This window comes from Oncorhynchus masou, chromosome 1 (genome assembly GCF_036934945.1).
Source record: "Oncorhynchus masou masou isolate Uvic2021 chromosome 1, UVic_Omas_1.1, whole genome shotgun sequence".
Lineage (NCBI taxonomy): Eukaryota > Metazoa > Chordata > Actinopteri > Salmoniformes > Salmonidae > Oncorhynchus > Oncorhynchus masou.
The window spans coordinates 52,434,351-52,454,070 of NC_088212.1; the positions used below are offsets into that span (position 1 = coordinate 52,434,351).

At 39.5% G+C, this 19,720-nt stretch overlaps 1 protein-coding gene across 3 annotated transcripts in view; it reads right to left on the bottom strand.

Moving 5' to 3' along the window:
• cmya5 (cardiomyopathy associated 5) overlaps positions 1-6,795 on the bottom strand; it is a 61,053-nt gene extending 54,258 nt beyond the window's left edge. For all 3 annotated transcript variants that reach the window (XR_010456569.1, XM_064974699.1, XM_064974711.1), the window contains exon 1: positions 6,439-6,795. Coding sequence is in view for 2 of the 3 variants with exons in the window: in XM_064974699.1 (XP_064830771.1) it covers positions 6,439-6,536 (98 nt within the window). In the remaining variant the exon portion in view is untranslated. The remainder of the gene's footprint in view (positions 1-6,438) is intronic.
• Positions 6,796-19,720: the final 12,925 nt, after the last annotated feature.

Below are 19,720 nucleotides of genomic sequence, written 5' to 3' on the forward strand. Positions count from 1 at the left end.
TTAACAAGTCACATAAGTTGCATAATGACTATCTCATATTTGTACCCCACAAATACAATTATCTGTAAGGTCCCTCAATCGAGCAGTGAATTTCAAATGCAGATTCAACCACAAAGATCAGGGAGGTTTTTCAAGGCCTCACAAAGAAGAGCACCTATTGGTACATGGGTAATTAAAAAAAAAGCAGACATTGAATATCCCTTTGAGTATGGTGACGCTATTAATTACACTTTGGATGGCATATCAATACACCCAGTCACTACAAAGATACAGGCGTCCTTCCTAGCTCAGTTGCCGGAGAGGAAGGAACCCGCTCAGGGATTTTACCATGAGGCCAATGGTGACTTTAAACAGTTACAGAGTTTAATGGCTGTGTTGGAGAAAACTGAGGATGGATCAACAACATTGTAGTTACTCCACAATACTAACCTAATTTACAGAGTGAAAAGAAGGAAGCTTGAACAGAATAAAAAATATTCCAAAGCATGCATCCTGTTTGCAACAAGACACTAAAGTAACACTGCAAAAAATGTGGCAAAGCAATTAACATTTTGTCCTGAAAACAAAGTGTTATATTTGGGGCAAATCCAATACATCAGTGAGTACCACTCTCCGTATTTTCAATCATAGTGGTGGCTGCTCCATGTTCTGGGTATGCTTGTAATTGTTAACGACTGGGGAGTTCTTTAGGATAAAAAAGAAACGGAATGGGGCTGAGTAAAGGCAAAATTGGAAGACCTTGTTCAGTCTGCTTTCCATCAGACGAGAGATGAATTCACCTTTCAGCAGCACAATAATCTACAACACAAGGCCAAATCTACATGTATGTATGACTGTGTATGACTGTCTATAGGACTGCCAGTCATACATGGTATCAGTCAATTTAGCCTTAGCCCAAGCAAAATGTATTTTCTGTCATTTTTCGTTAAATGTATGCATGCTCATCTACAATTGTTGAACAGAGAAGCAAAACAATGTGGGGCATGATCCGAGTCAGATGACACAATCCCCAAGTCACACAACCCCAGATCAGACATGAAATGTTGATAATTCAAATGCCCAAAATGTCTCTTTGTAATAATCCGTGGGCAGGATTTAGGTAGCTTATCATCACTTATGCAGGCAATGGGACAATGTTCACTGAGCTCATTAGCAAAGATTCCATTGGCAGTATATTTAGGAGGGCATTTGTTAGAATAATATCTAAAAGAGTACATTTTTTAGGGTGTTTAAAGTTGGGGAGAGTTGGTTTGCTTATCAGCCGAGTTAGAGTTAGGCTGAAATATATTTTTACTGAGCTGTCTGACACTGGCATCAACCAATCCAGAATAAAATGACCCGATATGAATAATTAAGATTTACCATAGTAAGACAGTAATTCAGACAATTTGCTTAGGGCCCGGTTCAGACAAAATTTACGGCATTCCTACGCATTTCTCAGTAATTGGTATTCAGACTTACCTTATGCAGGTGCGTATCAGGCTTAGCAGGCATGGTTCCCCTGCACGCACTGAATAAATGTAATTCAACCCCTGAGAACCCTCCCACTTACAGATTTTCTTGTAGAGTTGTGTTCAATATGGTTTTCAGTACATGTACAGTGCCTTGCGAAAGTATTCGGCCCCCTTGAACTTTGCGACCTTTTGCCACATTTCAGGCTTCAAACATAAAGATATAAAACTGTATTTTTTTGTGAAGAATCAACAACAAGTGGGACACAATCATGAAGTGGAATGACATTTATTGGATATTTCAAACTTTTTTAACAAATCAAAAACTGAAAAATTGGGCGTGCAAAATGATTCAGCCCCTTTACTTTCAGTGCAGCAAACTCTCTCCAGAAGTTCAGCGAGGATCTCTGAATGATCCAATGTTGACCTAAATGACTAATGATGATAAATACAATCCACCTGTGTGTAATCAAGTCTCCGTATAAATGCACCTGCACTGTGATAGTCTCATAGGTCCGTTAAAAGCGCAGAGAGCATCATGAAGAACAAGGAACACACCAAACATGTGGAAGAAGGTGCTCTGGTCAGATGTAACCAAAATTGAACTTTTTGGCAACAATGCAAAATGTTATGTTTGGCGTAAAAGCAACACAGCTCATCACCCTGACCACACCATACCCACTGTCAAACATGGTGGTGGCAGCATCATGGTTTGGGCCTGCTTTTCTTCAGCAGGGACAGGGAAGATGGTTAAAATTGATGGGAAGATGGATGGAGCCAAATACAGGACCATTCTGGAAGAAAACCTGATGGAGTCTGCAAAAGACCTGAGACTGGGACGGAGATTTGTCTTCCAACAAGACAATGATCCAAAACATATAGCAAAATCTACAATGGAATGGTTCAAAAATAAACATATCCAGGTGTTAGAATGTCCAAGTCAAAGTCCAGACCTGAATCCAATCGAGAATCTGGGGAAAGAACTGAAAACTGCTGTTCAAATGCTCTCCATCCAACCTCACTGAGCTCGAGCTGTTTTGCAAGGAGGAATGGGAAAAAATGTCAGTCTCTCGATGTGCAAAACTGATAGAGACATACCCCAAGCGATTTACAGCTGTAATCGCAGCAAAAGGTGGCGCTACAAAATATCAACTTAAGGGGGCTGAATAATTTTGCACGCCCAATTTTTCAGTTTTTGATTTGTTAAAAAAGTTTGAAATATCCAATAAATGTCGTTCCACTTCATGATTGTGTCCCACTTGTTGTTGATTCTTCACAAAAAAATAAGGTTTTATATCTTTATGTTTGAAGCCTGAAATGTGGCAAAAGGTCGCAAAGTTCAAGGGGGCCGAATACTTTCGCAAGGCACTGTATCTAAAGCCATCCCTTTAAATTTGGTGTACCTTTAATTTGAACCCAGTCTTTGTGAACAGTACGCCAGGGTCTAGGTATAAGCTGCTACAGTATGGCATGCATTCCATTATGATTCAAATAGGCTACATGTCCCAAATTAATTTGTTAGCCTAATATGATCCACTAATGCTAGCAATCCTTAGGAACAAAGGCTACTGATAGTGGCTAATATTTAACATGATACACATTGTAAAAAATACATTGAAAAGTCTGGCCGTATACTGTAATTAAACATTATAGAAATTATTATAAATCAACTTGGTATGTTTGGTGCTATACTGTAATTTGCGCATGACTACAGAAGCTATGGCTCTCCAAACGTGCAAGATTTTAAGGCCATCATTTCATAAATGTCACTGTGGAAAAGGTTGATATATTGATATGCTTCAGTTTGCTGCCATATGACTAGTTACACATTTGTCTCCTGCAATCATAAGGTAAAATAAATCTAAACAATTGTCATTTATATTTACAATCCCCTTATCCAAACGGCTTACTCATTTACCTACTGTAGCTCGTAATCAATTTGTAAATTACAGTGCATGAAGAATGGTGCTATTTATATCGGGAAAAATAAAGTAGATGTCGACCTTATTCATCCTTTCATCGCGCGTGAAATTGTTGGAATTATGAGGAAATTAAGTTAAAGGTCAGGATACGGCATATCTGTAGACACACCGCCGCCATACCTCATTTCTTTGATCTCCACCCCAAAAGAATAGCATGCTATTCTCATGCCTAAGTTCAAGTTCAGAATACACGTAGAGAGAAAAGTGCATAAAAAGGGAATGCCATTCCATTTATGCATGCTTAACTCTGGTCGTAATTCCCGCCTTAGAGCACAAGGCAGAGCCGAGATAGGGAGATAAATTCCCACTAGTGTCAGCAGGGCTTTATTACCAAGGCCTACATTCAAGATTAGACATTGAAATTGCGTAGGGAAACATTTAAGCTGCCCTTTACGAATATGACGACACCCCCACCTTTGCCAAATCTGTATACATTATAACCAGTCAGAGACACATCAGTATTCGACATAGACTTTATTAACCAAGACTCAGTAATAATAGGAATGTCAGTATTGGTTTGAGAGACCAGAGTTACATTAAAATCTATTTTCAAAATCAAACTTCTGGCATTTACGTCAATCAAATCAGCAAGAGTAGAGCAGGCCGGTGCTCAGGGTTGGAATATGGCCTAGTGGTTAGAGCATTGGACTAGTAACTGGAAGGTTGCAAGTTCACACCCCCGAGCTGACAAGGTACAAATCTGTCGTTCTGCCCCTGAACAGGCAGTTGACCCACTGTTCCTTGGCCGTCATTGAAAATAAGACTTTGAACTTAACTGACTTGCCTAGTTAAATAAAGGTAAAAATAAATAAATATCCATTGCTGTGTGGAATGCAGCCAAGTTGTATTTACACCATCCCAGCAGATATCTTCAAAAAATAACTTTGCTCTTTGCTTTTCCGAGCATTCACTTCATTTAATTGAGACTGGTAATGAATTGGCCTTGTCAAGCATCATTCTAATGTTCTTCAGTAGAGGGCGCTAGAGTGGTCTTAAGTCCCAAACACACACTGTATAGTCTTTTGCAATTGTAATGGTATTGAGTTGGGTTGGGTTTAATGGTAAATGTCACAAATCACACTGCATGTAGAGCTATTTTCTAATAATGTTATTGGAAATATAAGACTGCCTTGCAAGTATTACAATTGTATTACAATTGTAATATTTTATTAGGGTTGTTAGAACCTTTTAGTCGCTATCCCATTTCTCCAACAAAGTTTTAGTCTTGTAGAACAGGTTCATTGCACCATAGGGATAGCCCTCTCAGAAGGCTGCCTTGTTGAACTATTCAAGGAATGTTGGGTTGAAGCATTAAGTTGCTAAGAGAAAGACAAAATGTATTTATTTCATGAAGAAATGACTTGAATTGTTAGGATGACCACGCAATTTATCTACCATGAGCAAAATGTATTGGTTTTCTACTCGAAGTTGCAAAGGAAATGTGATCCATTTAATAAAAACAAGGGACCAGCTAAATGTCTGGCAGCATAGCAGGAACAGCAGCATTTAGTGGTCAAAACCTGATATGTTCACACTAATATATGGTAAAAATTGCAAGACTTCAATTTCAAATTTCTCAGAACAGAGGAAAATAACCATCACCAAATTCACAAAGAACACATTACATAGAATGAAGAAACAATACTCCAAACTGCATATTCATACTACTTGTCAGACATAGAGATCTTATATTGTATTCTGGTTGTTGGGGTGGGATTGAAGTGAGGGGTTTGTGGGTGGCTTTTGAGTATTTTATTGGATTCCTCATGTCTTACTCATTTGTAGGAAGACGTTTGGTCCAAATCGGATGTTGGGTGCTATATTTATTGAATATATCCTTTAAACTTAAATGGACAATTTGGGTGCAATCAATTTTATAAATTTTTCTGAGATTAAATGCAATTTCAACAAATTTAGGTTTCGGGAATGTCAATCTTACCAGTTTAAAATTACAGAAATGATTTCAGAACAATGGCGGGTGTCATGGCTTGCTGAAATGACATGGAACGACTCAAATTGTATGACACTTATGGGATGATTTAGAATTTTGTGCAGTAGTATTTACTGATAGCTAGAAACAGTGAACACAATTGCACACATTTATTTTATGATGAAAACAACGTGTTAATATTCTGTGAACAAAACAATGAACTTTGTACTATTCACTGATGAGGTCTAAGATATGTGGTCTAAGATATGTATTTGAGCATTTGATCATTGCTGTTATGCTATAGATACGTTTCAACACAGATCGAAAAATTGCTTGTACGCGATTGAGAAAAGCTGTATAACAAATGATCCTATATGCACTGAGCACTCGCTCTGTCCACAGTAGATCAAAACTGGGAAGGCTAGTGTCCCCGAACATCATCGTGACTGGGGCTGCGTGACAACTATCTATGTAGCTACAGTTGCAATATTCAGGATAACCTAATTAGAGAGTAAAGCACTAAACTGTGTGATAGTGTAAGGCCTAGATTCAATTAGATCAAGTGTTAACTGGTGATCATTGACACCCGCATACTGATGTTTTGGTGGTGTCTGAGATGTAACTGCATGGGAGTTGTCAAATCGGTGAGCAGCTGCTCTTGATCATTGTCACAAAGCCACACAGTTCAGAATGAGAAAATGTAGGCTATATAGAAATAATGATGCTCAAATTGAAAATCATTAAACAAAATAATTAAGGTTTTCTATCAGCCTAAATCGCTTTCCAGTGTTCGAACTTGTAAACAAGCCTGCATACGATTTCTCGTAATGTGACTCTGTGCAGCCATTGGCAATGTCCGCTTTAGGTATAATGACAGGAGTCGCTTGTGGATTTGACAGCTCTAACGCAGTTTCACCTCCGACACGACCAAAACAATAGCTATACGGATGTCGGCTAAAGCGGATCTGAATTAATAGAGCACTAATTGTCCTAGTGTTGTAGAGTGGTGTGTGTGTGTGTGTGTGTGCTCCAGAGCACAGTAAGACAGTGAAGCACTTAGCTGAAATTCAAGCACCTGTTCCTGAGTTCCTCCACGTCGTCTTCATCCTCCTGAACGATGGCCTCTGGCAACTCATGCTCCTGTAATTCCGTCAACGCCATATCAGAGTCCATTTTTGTAGTTTATAGCAGGTTCCTTTAGCAGGTTTCAGTATTTTTCCGTAGTTCCTGATGTTTTCTAAAGTTTCTTGTTATTTTTCTGTTGGTATCTGACCCTCTTAGAGGATTGGAGTCCCTCTTCCTATTTGTGTCATTCCAAGCTGGGAGCTATTCGCCTGACGCAGCTAGCACTGGAAATAGACTGACAGAGAGGGACAGAGCGAGACAGGAGAGGGCTAAGTGAAAGGGAGAGAGGGGAGGGGAGAGAGATGGAGAGAAGATATAGGCTGAAAGAGAGGGACAGAGGGGTGAGGAGTGTGAGACAGGGCACTGTGTCTTTCTGCCCCCTGTGTTTCAGTTTGTGGACCTACAACAACACCCTCAGACAGAGACGTAACATGTCACTCACTGCAACAACTGTTCCCTAAGATACAGTGCCTACAGTATCTAAAGCTGTGTAAGTTTGCTCCCTGTGTGCAACAACACAGAGGGAATTATAAATCAATGTCCTCCAAATGGTGGGTCCTGGTTAGAAACATGACATGGTCATAACACTAAAATAGCTTTAAGTGGGTCACAGTGCCACAGTGTTCTAGTGGAGGCATGGATCAGGGTCAGTGTGAGTTTAAAGGGATAGTGCGAGCATGCTAGCTGTTCTGGGAGACTTCCAGGCATTGCGCTAACGCTAGTTAGCAATTGCTCGCAAAACTATTTTTTTACTTCCTTCAACTACACTCAGAGATATACAAATGGTATCTCTAAAAAATAAAAAGGTGAAATCAGGTGACTTTTTTTGTCTTTAAAAGTTGCACTGTAGAAATCACTCCGCCATTTCCTGATGGCTAAAACTTTAATAGTTTGCCTAATTTCAGTTTATGTTACAAAATAAACTAGTATTGTGTTGATAATCATTGTACCATCTAAACTGCTGTGAAATCAAATCATTCACTAAACCCTAAATATCAACTAAATCTTGTAATGAACAATGAGGAAATTAAGAAAGTTGTAGTGACTAAACTGCTTGGAGTAACCCTGGATTGTAAAACTGTCATGGTCCAAACATATTGATCCAACAGTAGCTAAGATGGGTCGAAGTCTCTCCATAATAAATCACTGCTCTTCCTTAACAGCACTATCAACAAGCCAGGTCCATTTGTCGCACCTGGACTACTGTTCAGTCGTGTGGTCAGGTGCCACAAAGAAAAATTACAATTGACTCAGAACAGCCCTTAAATTTACACTGAGCGCTAACATTAATAATATGCATGTCAATCTCTCCTGGCTCAAACTACTTGTATTTGTGAGAGCTATTGACATGTTGAATGCACCGAGCTGTCTGTTTGAGCTACTGGCACACAGCTCGAACGCCCATGCATACCCCACAAGACATGCCACCAGAGGTCTCTTCACAGTCCCCAAGTCCAGAACAGACTATCGTAGGTGCACATTACTACATATAGCCATGACTACATGGAACTCTATTCCACATCAAGTAACTCATGCAAGCAGTAAAATTCGATTTAATAAACAGATAAAAATACACCTTATGGAACAGTTGGAAAATGTGAAGCAACACAAACATAGGCTCAGATACATGCATATACACACACGATAGCACATGTACTAAACTCAGCAAACAAAGAAATGTCCCTTTTTCAGGACCCTGTCTTTCAAAGATAATTCATAAAAATCCAAATAACTTCACAGATCTTCATTGTAAAGGGTTTAAACACTGTTTCCCATGCTTGTTCAATGAACAATAAAAAATGAATGAACATGCACCTGTGGAATGGTCGTTAAGACACTAACAGCTTACAGACTGTAGGCAATTAATAAGGTCACAGTTATGAAAACTTAGGACACAAAAGAGGTCTTTTTACGGACTCGGAAAAACACCAAAAGAAAGATAACCAGGGTCCCTGCTCATCTGCGTGAACGTGCCTTAGGCATGCTGCAAGGAGGCATGAGGACTGCTGATATGGCCAGGGCAATAAATTGCTATGTCCATACTGTGAGATGCCAAAAACAGCGCTACAGGGAGACAAGACGGACAGCTGACAGTCCTTGCAGTAGCAGACCACGTGTAACAACACCTGCACAGGATCGGTACATCCGAACATCACACCTGCGGTGCAGGAACAGAATGGCAACAACAACTGCCTGAGTTACACCAGGAACGCACAATCCCTCCATCAGTGCTCAGACTGTCCGCAATAGGCTGAGAGAGGCTGGACTGAGGGCTTGTAGGCCTGTTGTAAGGCAGGTCCTCACCAAACATCACTGGTAACAACGTCTCCTATGGGCACAAACCCACCATCGCTGGAACAGACAGGACTGGCAAAAAGTGCTCTTCACTGACGAGTCGTGGTTTTGTCTCACCAGGGGTGATGGTCGGATTCGCATTTGTTGTTGAAGGAATGAGTGTTACACCAAGGCCTGTACTCTGGAGCAGGATCGATTTGGAGGTGGAGGGTCCGACATGGTCTGGGCGGTGTGTCACAGCATCATCGGACTGAGCTTGTTGTCATCGCAGGCAATCTCAACGCTGTGCGTTACAGGGAAGACATCCTCCTCTCTCATGTGGTACCCTTCCTGCAGGCTCATCCTGACATGACCCTCCAGCATGACAATGCAGTCAGCCTACTGCTCGTTCTGTGCGTAATTTCCTGCAAGAAAGGAATGTCAATGTTCTGCCTTGGCCAGCAAAGAGCCCAGATCTCAATCCCATTGAGCATGTCTGGGACCTGTTGGATCGGAGGGTGAGGGCTAGGGCCATTACCCCCAGAAATGTCCGGGAACTTGCAGGTGCGTTGGTGGAAGAGTGGGGTAACATTTCGCAGCAAGAACTGGCATATCTGGTGCAGTCCATGAGGAGGAGATGCACTGCAGTACTTAGTATCTGGTGTGGCCACCAGCTGCATTGACTGTTACTTTTGATTTTGACCCCCCCTTTTTTAAGGGACACATTATTCCATTTCTGTTAGTCACATATCTGTGGAACTTGTTCAGTTTATGTCTCAGTTGTTGAATCTTGTTATGTTCATACAAATATTTACACATGTTTAGTTTGCTGAAAATAAACGCAGTTGATAGTGAGGATGTTTTTTTGTTGCTGAGTTTATATACACACGTACACATGGATTTGTAAATATGTGGTAGTAGAGTTGGAGCCTGAGGGCACACAATGTGTTGTGAATGTATTGTAATGTTTTTAAAATGGTATAACTGCCTTAATTTTGCCTGACCCCAGGAACAGTTGCTGCTGCCTTGGGATCCATAATAAATACACATTTGAAAGCTTGTTCTATTGCCAACATGACTAGGTAAGTTATAAAATAATTCAGAGAAACAGATCGTCATTTTGGTGCGCATAGAAAGGAGTCATGCATGCAATCAGGTGCGTGTTCCGAGGCAAATTTTCTTCATAAGACAAACATAGTTCAGGGTATGACGCCATGTCATCTAGTAATTGTACATCAATATCAGTTTTGTGATATGGAAATGTGAAGTGCAAATTTGGACTCATGGGTGTTTGGCATCAAAGTGGTATTAATTATAATCCTCAATGTGTCATCTTTCAAAATATATGGAACCAAAATATAATTGCAACATCCCTCTTAGTGAGCATTTCTCCTTTGCCAAGATAATCCATCCACCTGACAGGTGTGGCATATCAAGAAGCTGATTAAACAGCATGAACATAACACAGGTGCAGGTTGTGCTGGGGACAATAAAAGGCCACTCTAACTAACACTGTGCAGTTTTGTAGCACAACACAATGCCACAGATGTCTCAAGTTTATCCTATCCTAGGATAGGATAAAGTAATCCTTCTCACCCCCCCCCCTTAAATGATTTAGATGCACTATTGTAAAGTGGCTGTTCCACTGGATGTCATAAGGTGAATTCACCAATTTGTAAGTCGCTCTGGATAAGACTTAAATGTAAATGTAAAGTGTGCAACTCGCATGATTCCTGCAGGAATGTCCACTAGAACTGTTGCCAGAGAATGAAATGTAAATGTCTCTACCATAAGCCACCTCCAACGTTATTTTAGATAATTTGGCAGTACATCCAATCTGCCTCACAACCGCAGACCATGTGTAACCACACCAGCCCAGGACCTTAACATCTGACTTCTTCACCTGCGGGATCATCTGAGACCATCCACCCGGACAGCTGATGAAACTGTGGGTTTGCACAACTGAAGAGTTTCTGCACAAACTGTCAGAAACCTTCTCAGGGAAGCTCACCTGCGTGCTCGTCATCCTCACCGGGGTCTTGACCGGCATCGTAAACGACTTCAGCAAGAAAATGCTCACCTTTGATGGCCACTGGCACGCTGGAGAAGTGTGCTCTTCATGGACGAATCCCGGATTTAAATGTACTGAGCAGATGACAGACAGCAAGTATGGGGTTGTGTGGGGGAGCAGTTTGCTGATGTCAACGTTGTGACACAGAGTGCCCCATGGTGGCAGTGGGGTTTTGGCATGGGCAGGCATCAGCTACGGACAACAAACACATTTTATTGATGGCAATTTGAATGCAGACACCGTGATGAGATCCTGAGGCCCATTGTTGTAGCATTCATCCGCCACCATCACCTCATGTTTCAGCATGATAATGCACAGCCCAATGTCACAAGGATCTGTACACAATTCCTAGAAGCTGAAAACGTCCCAGGTCTTCAATGGCCTGCTTACTCACCAGACATGTCACTCATTGAGCATGTTTGGGATGCTCTAGATCACTGTGTACAACTGTTTGTTCCAGTTCCCACCAATATCCAGCTACTTTGTACAGCCATTGAAGAGGAGTAGGAGTAGGACACCATTCCACAGGCCAAAATCAACAGTCTGATCAACTCTCTGTCATGCTAAATGAGACAAATGGTGGTCACATCAGATACTGATTGGTTTTCTGAACCACGCCCCTATCTGTGATGCATCTGTTTTCCAAGTCATTTAAATCCATATATTAGGGTCTAATGAACAGAAATTTGAATTGACTGATTTCCCTATACTGTATGAACTGTACCAGTAAAATCTTTGAATTTGTTGCATGTTGCGTTTGTATTTTTGTTCAGTGTACATCGAGTTTTGTTATCCGAGTCCCTGACTCGGACAACAAAAATGTTTTAATAGTTGCCCAATTAGCAGGAGGGAAGGGAGCTACTTCTTGTCGTGTGTGGTGCTCAAGTTCAAAACGGCTGTCAGTCAAAACCCATACAGCGCTGTGAAACGCAGAGCCTGAGCTCTGTTATAATTTATAGCATGTTACTGTATAACCACTGCATTCCAATTTAGGTGCTTATCAGTGCCCAAACCTGCCATTTTAAACCTGTATACAGGTGTGAGTATAAAGGGCTAATTGACGAAATCTTGCAGCTATCCCTTTAAGACTAGATTCTCCGTGGCTGGGTTAAATATAGGCACTGTACCCCCTTGTAGCACAGGCCTGAACAAACATACATGCACACATAGCTATGTCTAACTAACACCGTGTCCCTCCTCATGCCAACACTATGCACTGGTCATAAAACAAATGTAATTCGGCATTAAAATCACAGAGACAAACTAACAAGGGTCAGGGAACCTAGAGGTCTCAGCCTCAGGTAACATTTCATTCCAATGAAATACGCAGGGACACAATTTTACTTATCACTTAAATAAAACATTGAAAGTGTGTTCAGTACAAAAAGTCACAAGGAACCACATTAACAAAATATTACCAATAAAAGTAGCTATACTCACGTCGAGGTGAGAGTAGATTGTCGCACTGGTCTGTCTAGCAGTTAACTGATCAAATATGAGTGACTGTCAATGTTTAGAAGAACAAAACTAGTCGCTGAATCAGACACAGCAATCCAATCATAGGAAAATATAGGGTTTGAACAGAAATGTCTTAGAATTTCCCCAATATAATTAACTAATTTGAAAAATACATAAAGCTTCCCAGCAAACCGGGAACATTCCCAGAACATTAGCTAAGATTCCCATTAAATTCTAGTTAGGATTTTATATAACATTAGGATGATAACATGTTTTTTTGTTGTTGAATAAAACATTTAAAAATGTCCTTAGGATGTTCTACTAAAGTTAAAACGTTGTGCATAACAGCTGTAACATCCACCACAGAACATTCTTCAAACGTTCTCATTAGGTTTCCAGTTAATAACAATGTAAAATAAATATTTTTAGAACATACTGCTGCAACAAAATGTGAGAGCAATAGAAATGGTTCTGAGGAAACATTACAGGAACATTCTCTTAATGTTGAAGGCAATGTAATTAAATTAAAAACACCCATAGCAACAAGCAGGGAATATTCCCACAATGCTCTCATAATGTTATAGTGTGACGTTATGACATGATGGTTCCAATAACGCTCCCTAAACATTCTTCAGCGGTCATGTCTGGGTTCAATTAAATTGGTTATAAGAGAACATTACTAGAACATTTCCCTGACATTAATGGATATGTCAACCGAGACACCGATCCAGGTATAGAATCTTAATTTGACCAGTTTCTCACAGCAGGAAAATAATCCTGCAGCAACAGGAAGTGTGAATTACTATGTGGATTATAATTAATGGTACATTTTGTATCGGTTGATAAAAATTTTGTTTGAGCAAAAACAAGTCTGACATTTTAAAGTGGAAATTACAAACTTTAGAAGCATTTTATTAACCTTAAATAAAATAAAAGTTTTAATTTCCTATGGCGCAGGAAAAAATATCCTACAACAGGGTGGTCAAATTAAGATCCTGTATTTAACAACCTATGATATGTATTTATAACAACCAACAGCCCAGCAAACCGGGAACATTCCCAGAACATTAGCTAACATTCTTATGAAGTTCTAGTTAGGTTTAGAGATTTGAGAATGATAATGTCCCACAAAAATTCAAAGCATTTTTTTGATCACCAAATATTATTTTCTACGAATAAAAAATTAAAATAAATTGTTGGAATGTTCTAAAAACTATCAAAGAACATTACACTAAGGATCTCATTAGCTTGCCAGGGATAACACAATTACCCGTTAATGTTCTTAGAACATACTGCCGCAACAAAATGTGGGAGCAATAGAAGTGGTTCTGAGGAAACACTACAATAGCATTCTGCTAATGTTGATGGATATGTTATTCAAACACATAACAGCAAGGAGGGAATATTCCTACAACGGTCTCATAAAGTTATAGTGTGACATTATGGTCCTAATAACCTTCCCTGTTGAGCAATATAAATTGTTCTAAAAAAACTATTTTTTATTTATTAATCAGGTAATGTTGGGATGATATTAATACTAACACCTATAACAACAAGAAACATTCCTGCGAGACTCTTATGAAGGTATTCTTTAAAGATTATGACATGATGATCTAGAATTGTTCTAAAAACATACGTCAATGATAATGGAAGTAGTTTTGAAAACATTGCTATTGAAGTGCTGCTAATATTGATGTGTGTTGTAACACTATTATATTAAGTTGCTAAACTTTTAAAGAAATGGCATTTCAATCTTCTTACATCATTAGATTTTATTAGGGTACTGTCCAAACATAACTATAGCTTTTATAAAGAATGGTAATCAAATAGATTTGAACATCGTCAAGCCCTGTAGGCTACTGAGTCTGCTACGCCACCAGGATCCTAATGTTTCCCGTGGATTTCCCTTTGTATTGAAATACTTTAATTATGATCCAAACTATGGTCATATGTCTTCGTATATACAGTACCGGTCAAAAGTTTGGACACATCTACTCATTCAAGGGTTTTCTTTATTTTTACTATTTTCTACATTGGAGAATAATAGTGAAGACATCAAAACTATGAAATAACACATGGAATCATGTAGTAACCATTTTTTTTAACAAATCCAAATATATTTTATATTTGAGATTTTTCAAAGTAGCCACCCTTTGCCTTGATGACAGCTTTTCAAACTCTTGGCATTCTCTTAACCAGCTTCATGAGGTAGTCACCTGGAATTCATTTCAATTAACAGGTCTGCCATGTTAACCTCTTGTAACTCTGGGGGCGCTATTTCATTTTTGGATGAAAAACGTTCCCGTTTTAAACAAGACATTTTGTCACAAAAAGATGCTCGACTATGTATATAATTGATAGCTTTGGAAAGAAAACACTCTGACGTTTCCAGAACTGCAAAGATATTCTCTGTGCGTGCCCTAGAACGTGAGCTACAGGCAAAACCAAGATGAAACGGCATCCAGGAAATCAGCAGGATTTTTGAGGCTCCGTTTTCCATTGTCTCCTTATATGGCTGTGAATGCGAGGAATGAGCCTGCCCTTTCTGTCGTTTCCCCAAGGTGTCTGCAGCATTGTGACGTATTTGTAGGCATATCATTGGAAGATTGACCATAAGAGACCACATTTACCAGGTGTCCGCCCGGTGTCCTGCGCCGAAATTGGTGCTCAAACCTCAGCTGCAAGTATTTTTCCATGGAATTCAGAGAAGAAAGCAGGCTTCCACGAACGATATATCAATGAAGAGATATGTGACAAAACACCTTGAGGATTGATTCCAAACAACGTTTGCCATGTTTCGGTCGATATTATGGAGTTAATTCGGAAAAAGTTTGAAGTTGTTGGTGACTGAATTTTCGGTTCGTTTCGGTAGCCAAATGTGATGTACAAAACGGAGCGATTTCTCCTACACAAAGATTCTTTCAGGAAAAACTGAACATTTGCTATGTAACTGAGAGTCTCCTCATTGAAAACATCCGAAGCTCTTCAAAGGTAAATGATTTTATTTATTTGGTTATCTGGTTTTTGTGAAAATGTTGCGTGTTAAATGCTACTCAAAATGCTAAGCTAGCTTTGCATACTCTTACACAAATTAGTGAATTGCTATGGTTCAAAAGCATATTTTGAAAATCTGAGATGACAGTGTTGTTAAGAAAAGGCTAAGCTTGAGAGCAGGCGCATTATTTTCATTTTATTTGCGATTTTCAGAAATCGTTAACGTTGCAAAATGCTAATGAGCCTGAGGCTTTATTCACGATCCCGGATCCGGGATGGGGAGTATCAAGAGGTTGTTAAATTGTGGAATTTCTTTCCTTAATGCGTTTGAGCCAATCAGTTGTGTTGTGACAAGGTAGTGTTGGTATGCAGAAAATAGCCCTATTTGGTAAAAGACCCAGTCCATATTATGGCAAGAACAGCTCAAATAAGCAAAGAGAAACGACAGTCCATCAATCTGGAAAATTTCAAAAGTTTCTTCAAGTAGTCGCAAAAACCATCAAGCGCTATAATGAAACTGGCTCTCATGAGGAACGCCACAGGAAAGGAAGACCCAGTTCATTAGAGTTAGCAGCCTCAGATTAGCAGTTAGTAGCCTCAGATTGCAGCCCAAATAAATGCTTTACAGAGTTCAAGTAACAGACACATCTCAACATCAACTATTCAGAGGAGACTGGGTGAATCAGGCCTTCATGTTCTAATTGCTGCAAAGAAACCACTACTAAAGGACACCAATAAGAAGAAGAGACTTACATGGGCCAAGAGACACGAGCAATGGGCATTAGACAGGTGGAAATCTGTATTTTGGTCTGATGAGTCCAAATTTGAGATTTTTGGCTCCAACCGCAGTGTTTTTGTGAGACGCACAGAGTAAGTGAATGGATGATCTCCACATGTGTGGTTCGCACCTTGAAGCATGGAGGAGGGGGTGTGATGATGTGGGGCTGCTTTTTAAAAATGTATTTAATCTTTATTTAACTAGGCAAGTCAGTCAAGAACATATTCTTATTTACAATGACGGCCTACCAAAAGGCAAAAGGCCTCCTGCGGGGACGGGGGCTGGGATTTTAAAACACACATCCATCAACATTAGCAGAATGCTCCTGTAATGTTTCATGGTGACACTGTCAGGGATTTATTTAGATTTCAAGGCACACTTAACCAGTATGTCTACCACAGCATTCTGCAACGATATGCCATCTCATCTGGTTTGCACTTAGTGGGACTATAATTTATTTTTCTCTAACAGGACAATGACCCAACACACCTCCAGGCTGTGTAGGAGCTACTTGACCAAGAAGGAGAGTGATGGAGTGCTGCATCAGATGATCTGGCCTCCACAATCACCTGACCTCAACCCAATTGAGATGGTTTGGGATGAGTTGGATCGCAGAGTGAAGGAAAAGCAGCCAACAAGTGCTCAGAAAATGTGGGAACTCCTTCAAGATGGTTGGAAAAGCATTCCAGGTGAAGCTGGTTGAGAGAATGCCAAGAGTGTGCAAAGCTCATCAAGGCAAAGGGTGGCTAATTTGAAGAATCTTAAATGAAAAAAATATTTTGATTTGTTTAACAATTTTTTCATTACTACCTGAATTAGTATGTGTTATTTCAGTGTTGACGTCTTCACTATCATCCTACAATGTAGAAAATAGTAAAAAATAAAGAAAAACTCTTGAATGAGTAGGTGTCCAAACTTTTGACAGGTACTGTATGCAAAGATAAAGACCACAATCTGGAAGTCAGAGTAAAGGTGTAAATTGCTTTAACTGTATGTTAGTCCCTTCCCAATGGTGCTATGGATTAATTCCAGGGATAACGCTCCCAGGTCCGATCCCCGCTTGAGACTATGGCAGAACTGTTTGTACAATAAATTGTCATATAATTACAATTAATTGCCAGATGTGTTTCTACATGGATTGTTGTACAACTAACTTTGTCAACAGTAAGAGAACACCAACACATGAAAGAAACCTCCATGGACTGTTCAAAACTGAATTTGATCATTCTGAGAACATATAAATAACATTCAATGAACATCAAGGGAAAGTTTTGTGCACCCTGATACAAACATTGTAAGAATGACATTTCAAATGGACAGATTTTCTGTTTTGGGAACCCATCTTGTCATATCCCTCAATGTTCCCACAATCTAAAGAAATGTTTTAAGAACTTTTAAATAACATAAGAAATGTGTTCTGGGAACGTTCTTGCAAACTAATATAAACATTGTATAATCATCTGGACAGGTTTTGTTTTTTGGGAACACATCTTTTCTGATGTCCCCACAATGTCCCACCAGACTGTTCCCACATTCTGGGAACCTTTAAAAAGCAGACTAAATGTGTTCTGCGAATGTTCTTGCAATCTCAGGTGAATGTTTTATACAAATATTGTATAATCATCAGCACAACGGGACAGTTTTTGTATTATGAGAACATTTACCGCAACCTAATGAATGTTCTGGGAACTTTCACAGAACCAACTTTGGTTTGCTGGGTGCTCATACATGCCATCATAGCCTAGAATCCCAAATGGATTTCTTTGTTGTTATTCCCACAAAAGCACTTCTGCAGACATTACCTCTACCTATTGTCATACTGACAACAGAATAATGACAGCAGAATGACAATGTTCCATGATAATAACATTCTAATATGCATTCTACCAAGGATTGGTACTTCGCCCAACAACATTGTCAATGTTATAGATAATCATAGATAAGCTGGAAACATACAGGTGCTGAGGAGCTAACATTAGAGAGCTGACTGGAGGTTCCGAGATGTGTTCTTGACCAAGGGTTTGACCTTTGATCTTGGGAGGACAGGTCCCCCATGGTATGTAAAGAGCAGAGGAAGTAGAACACAGTTCAAGGAGAACCTTAGGACAGATCATTACAATTCCATGTGCAAGGGCAGACACAGAGGAGAGAAAGAGATGGAGATGAAAATAGAGTGGGGTGAAGAAAGGGATATTATCATAGCTATGTTTTCTGTCAGGGTCCGCTCTTATCTAAGGGGACAATTCAGACCAGAGTTACACGCTCGTAAATGTACTTTATTACCTTTTTATGCACTTTTCTGTCTAAGCGTATTCTGACCTTGAATTTAAGCTTGGGGGAAATGCCAGTGCCAGCAAGGTATCCGTTTGGGGTGCAGATCAAATAAATGATATGATAAGAGCTATTGACAAGAGCTAGGTAATCCGTTTGGATATGGGGATTATACATAAAGTCTAAATAACAATTGTTTTAGATCTACTTTACCTTATGATTGCTGCAGATGAATGGAAGGAATCTGAAAAATATATAAACATGACAGGTAGGCCTATTTATGCCCCTTTCCCACAGTGAAGTATGAAATGCTGTGCCATTATGAAGAATTTTAATTGTATGGCCTTATAACTTGCAGGGATTAAATGAATAGCCTATGTTAAATATTATAAGCAACTGTGGGTAGCGACCATAACCACATATATTTAACTCCCAATTTAATGTTTGCAGCCTAACTTTAGTTCTTTCCACTGTAAGGGCGTCCTTGTGGTTTTGGCAGAGGGTCAAATAATAGTGGATACTATTTAATGAAGGCCAAATACAAATTGTAGTAAAAATAAATAATTCAATTCAAACTGTTTCTTTGAACTTGATGAATGCCGCAAGACTTTGTACTTGCCATCAAACAGTTCAATGATCAATGCGGGCAATTAGGGAATATTTATTATATGATATTGCTGTATACTATTCTACATATTATAATTATTTTGTAGGCTACATTACTTCCAACGTTACCATTGATGATCTGAATGTAGCAGGTTTCACAATGAATCAAACCACCTTTCTTCATTTGCACGTAAAAGGCAACATTTTTCCATTAAGTAGGATTCATGATTATTCCCTAAACATAAATGTGTAAATCTACCCATGGGTTCTGAAATTGAGGCAAATATGTACAGTGGGGAGAACAAGTATTTGATACACTCCTGATTTTGCAGGTTTTCCTACTTACAAAGCATGTAGGGGTCTGTCATCTTTTATCATAGGTACACTTCAACTGTGAGAGACGGAATCTAAAACAAAAATCCAGAAAATCACATTGTATGATTTTTAAGAAATTAATTTGCATGACATAAGTATTTGATACATCAGAAAAGCATAACTTAATATTTGGTACAGAAACCTTTGTTTGCAATTACAGAGATCATATGTTTCCTGTAGTTCATGACCAGGTTTGCACACACTGCAGCGGAAATTTTGGCCCACTCCTCCATACAGACCTTCTCCAGATCCTCCAGGTTTCGGGGCTGTCAATGGGCAATACGGACTTTCAGCTCCCTCCAAAGATTTTCTATTGGGTTAGGCAACTCCAGGACCTTGAGATGCTTCTTACAGAGCCACTCCTTAGTCCTTAGTTGCCCTGGCTGTGTGTTTCGGGTTGTTGTC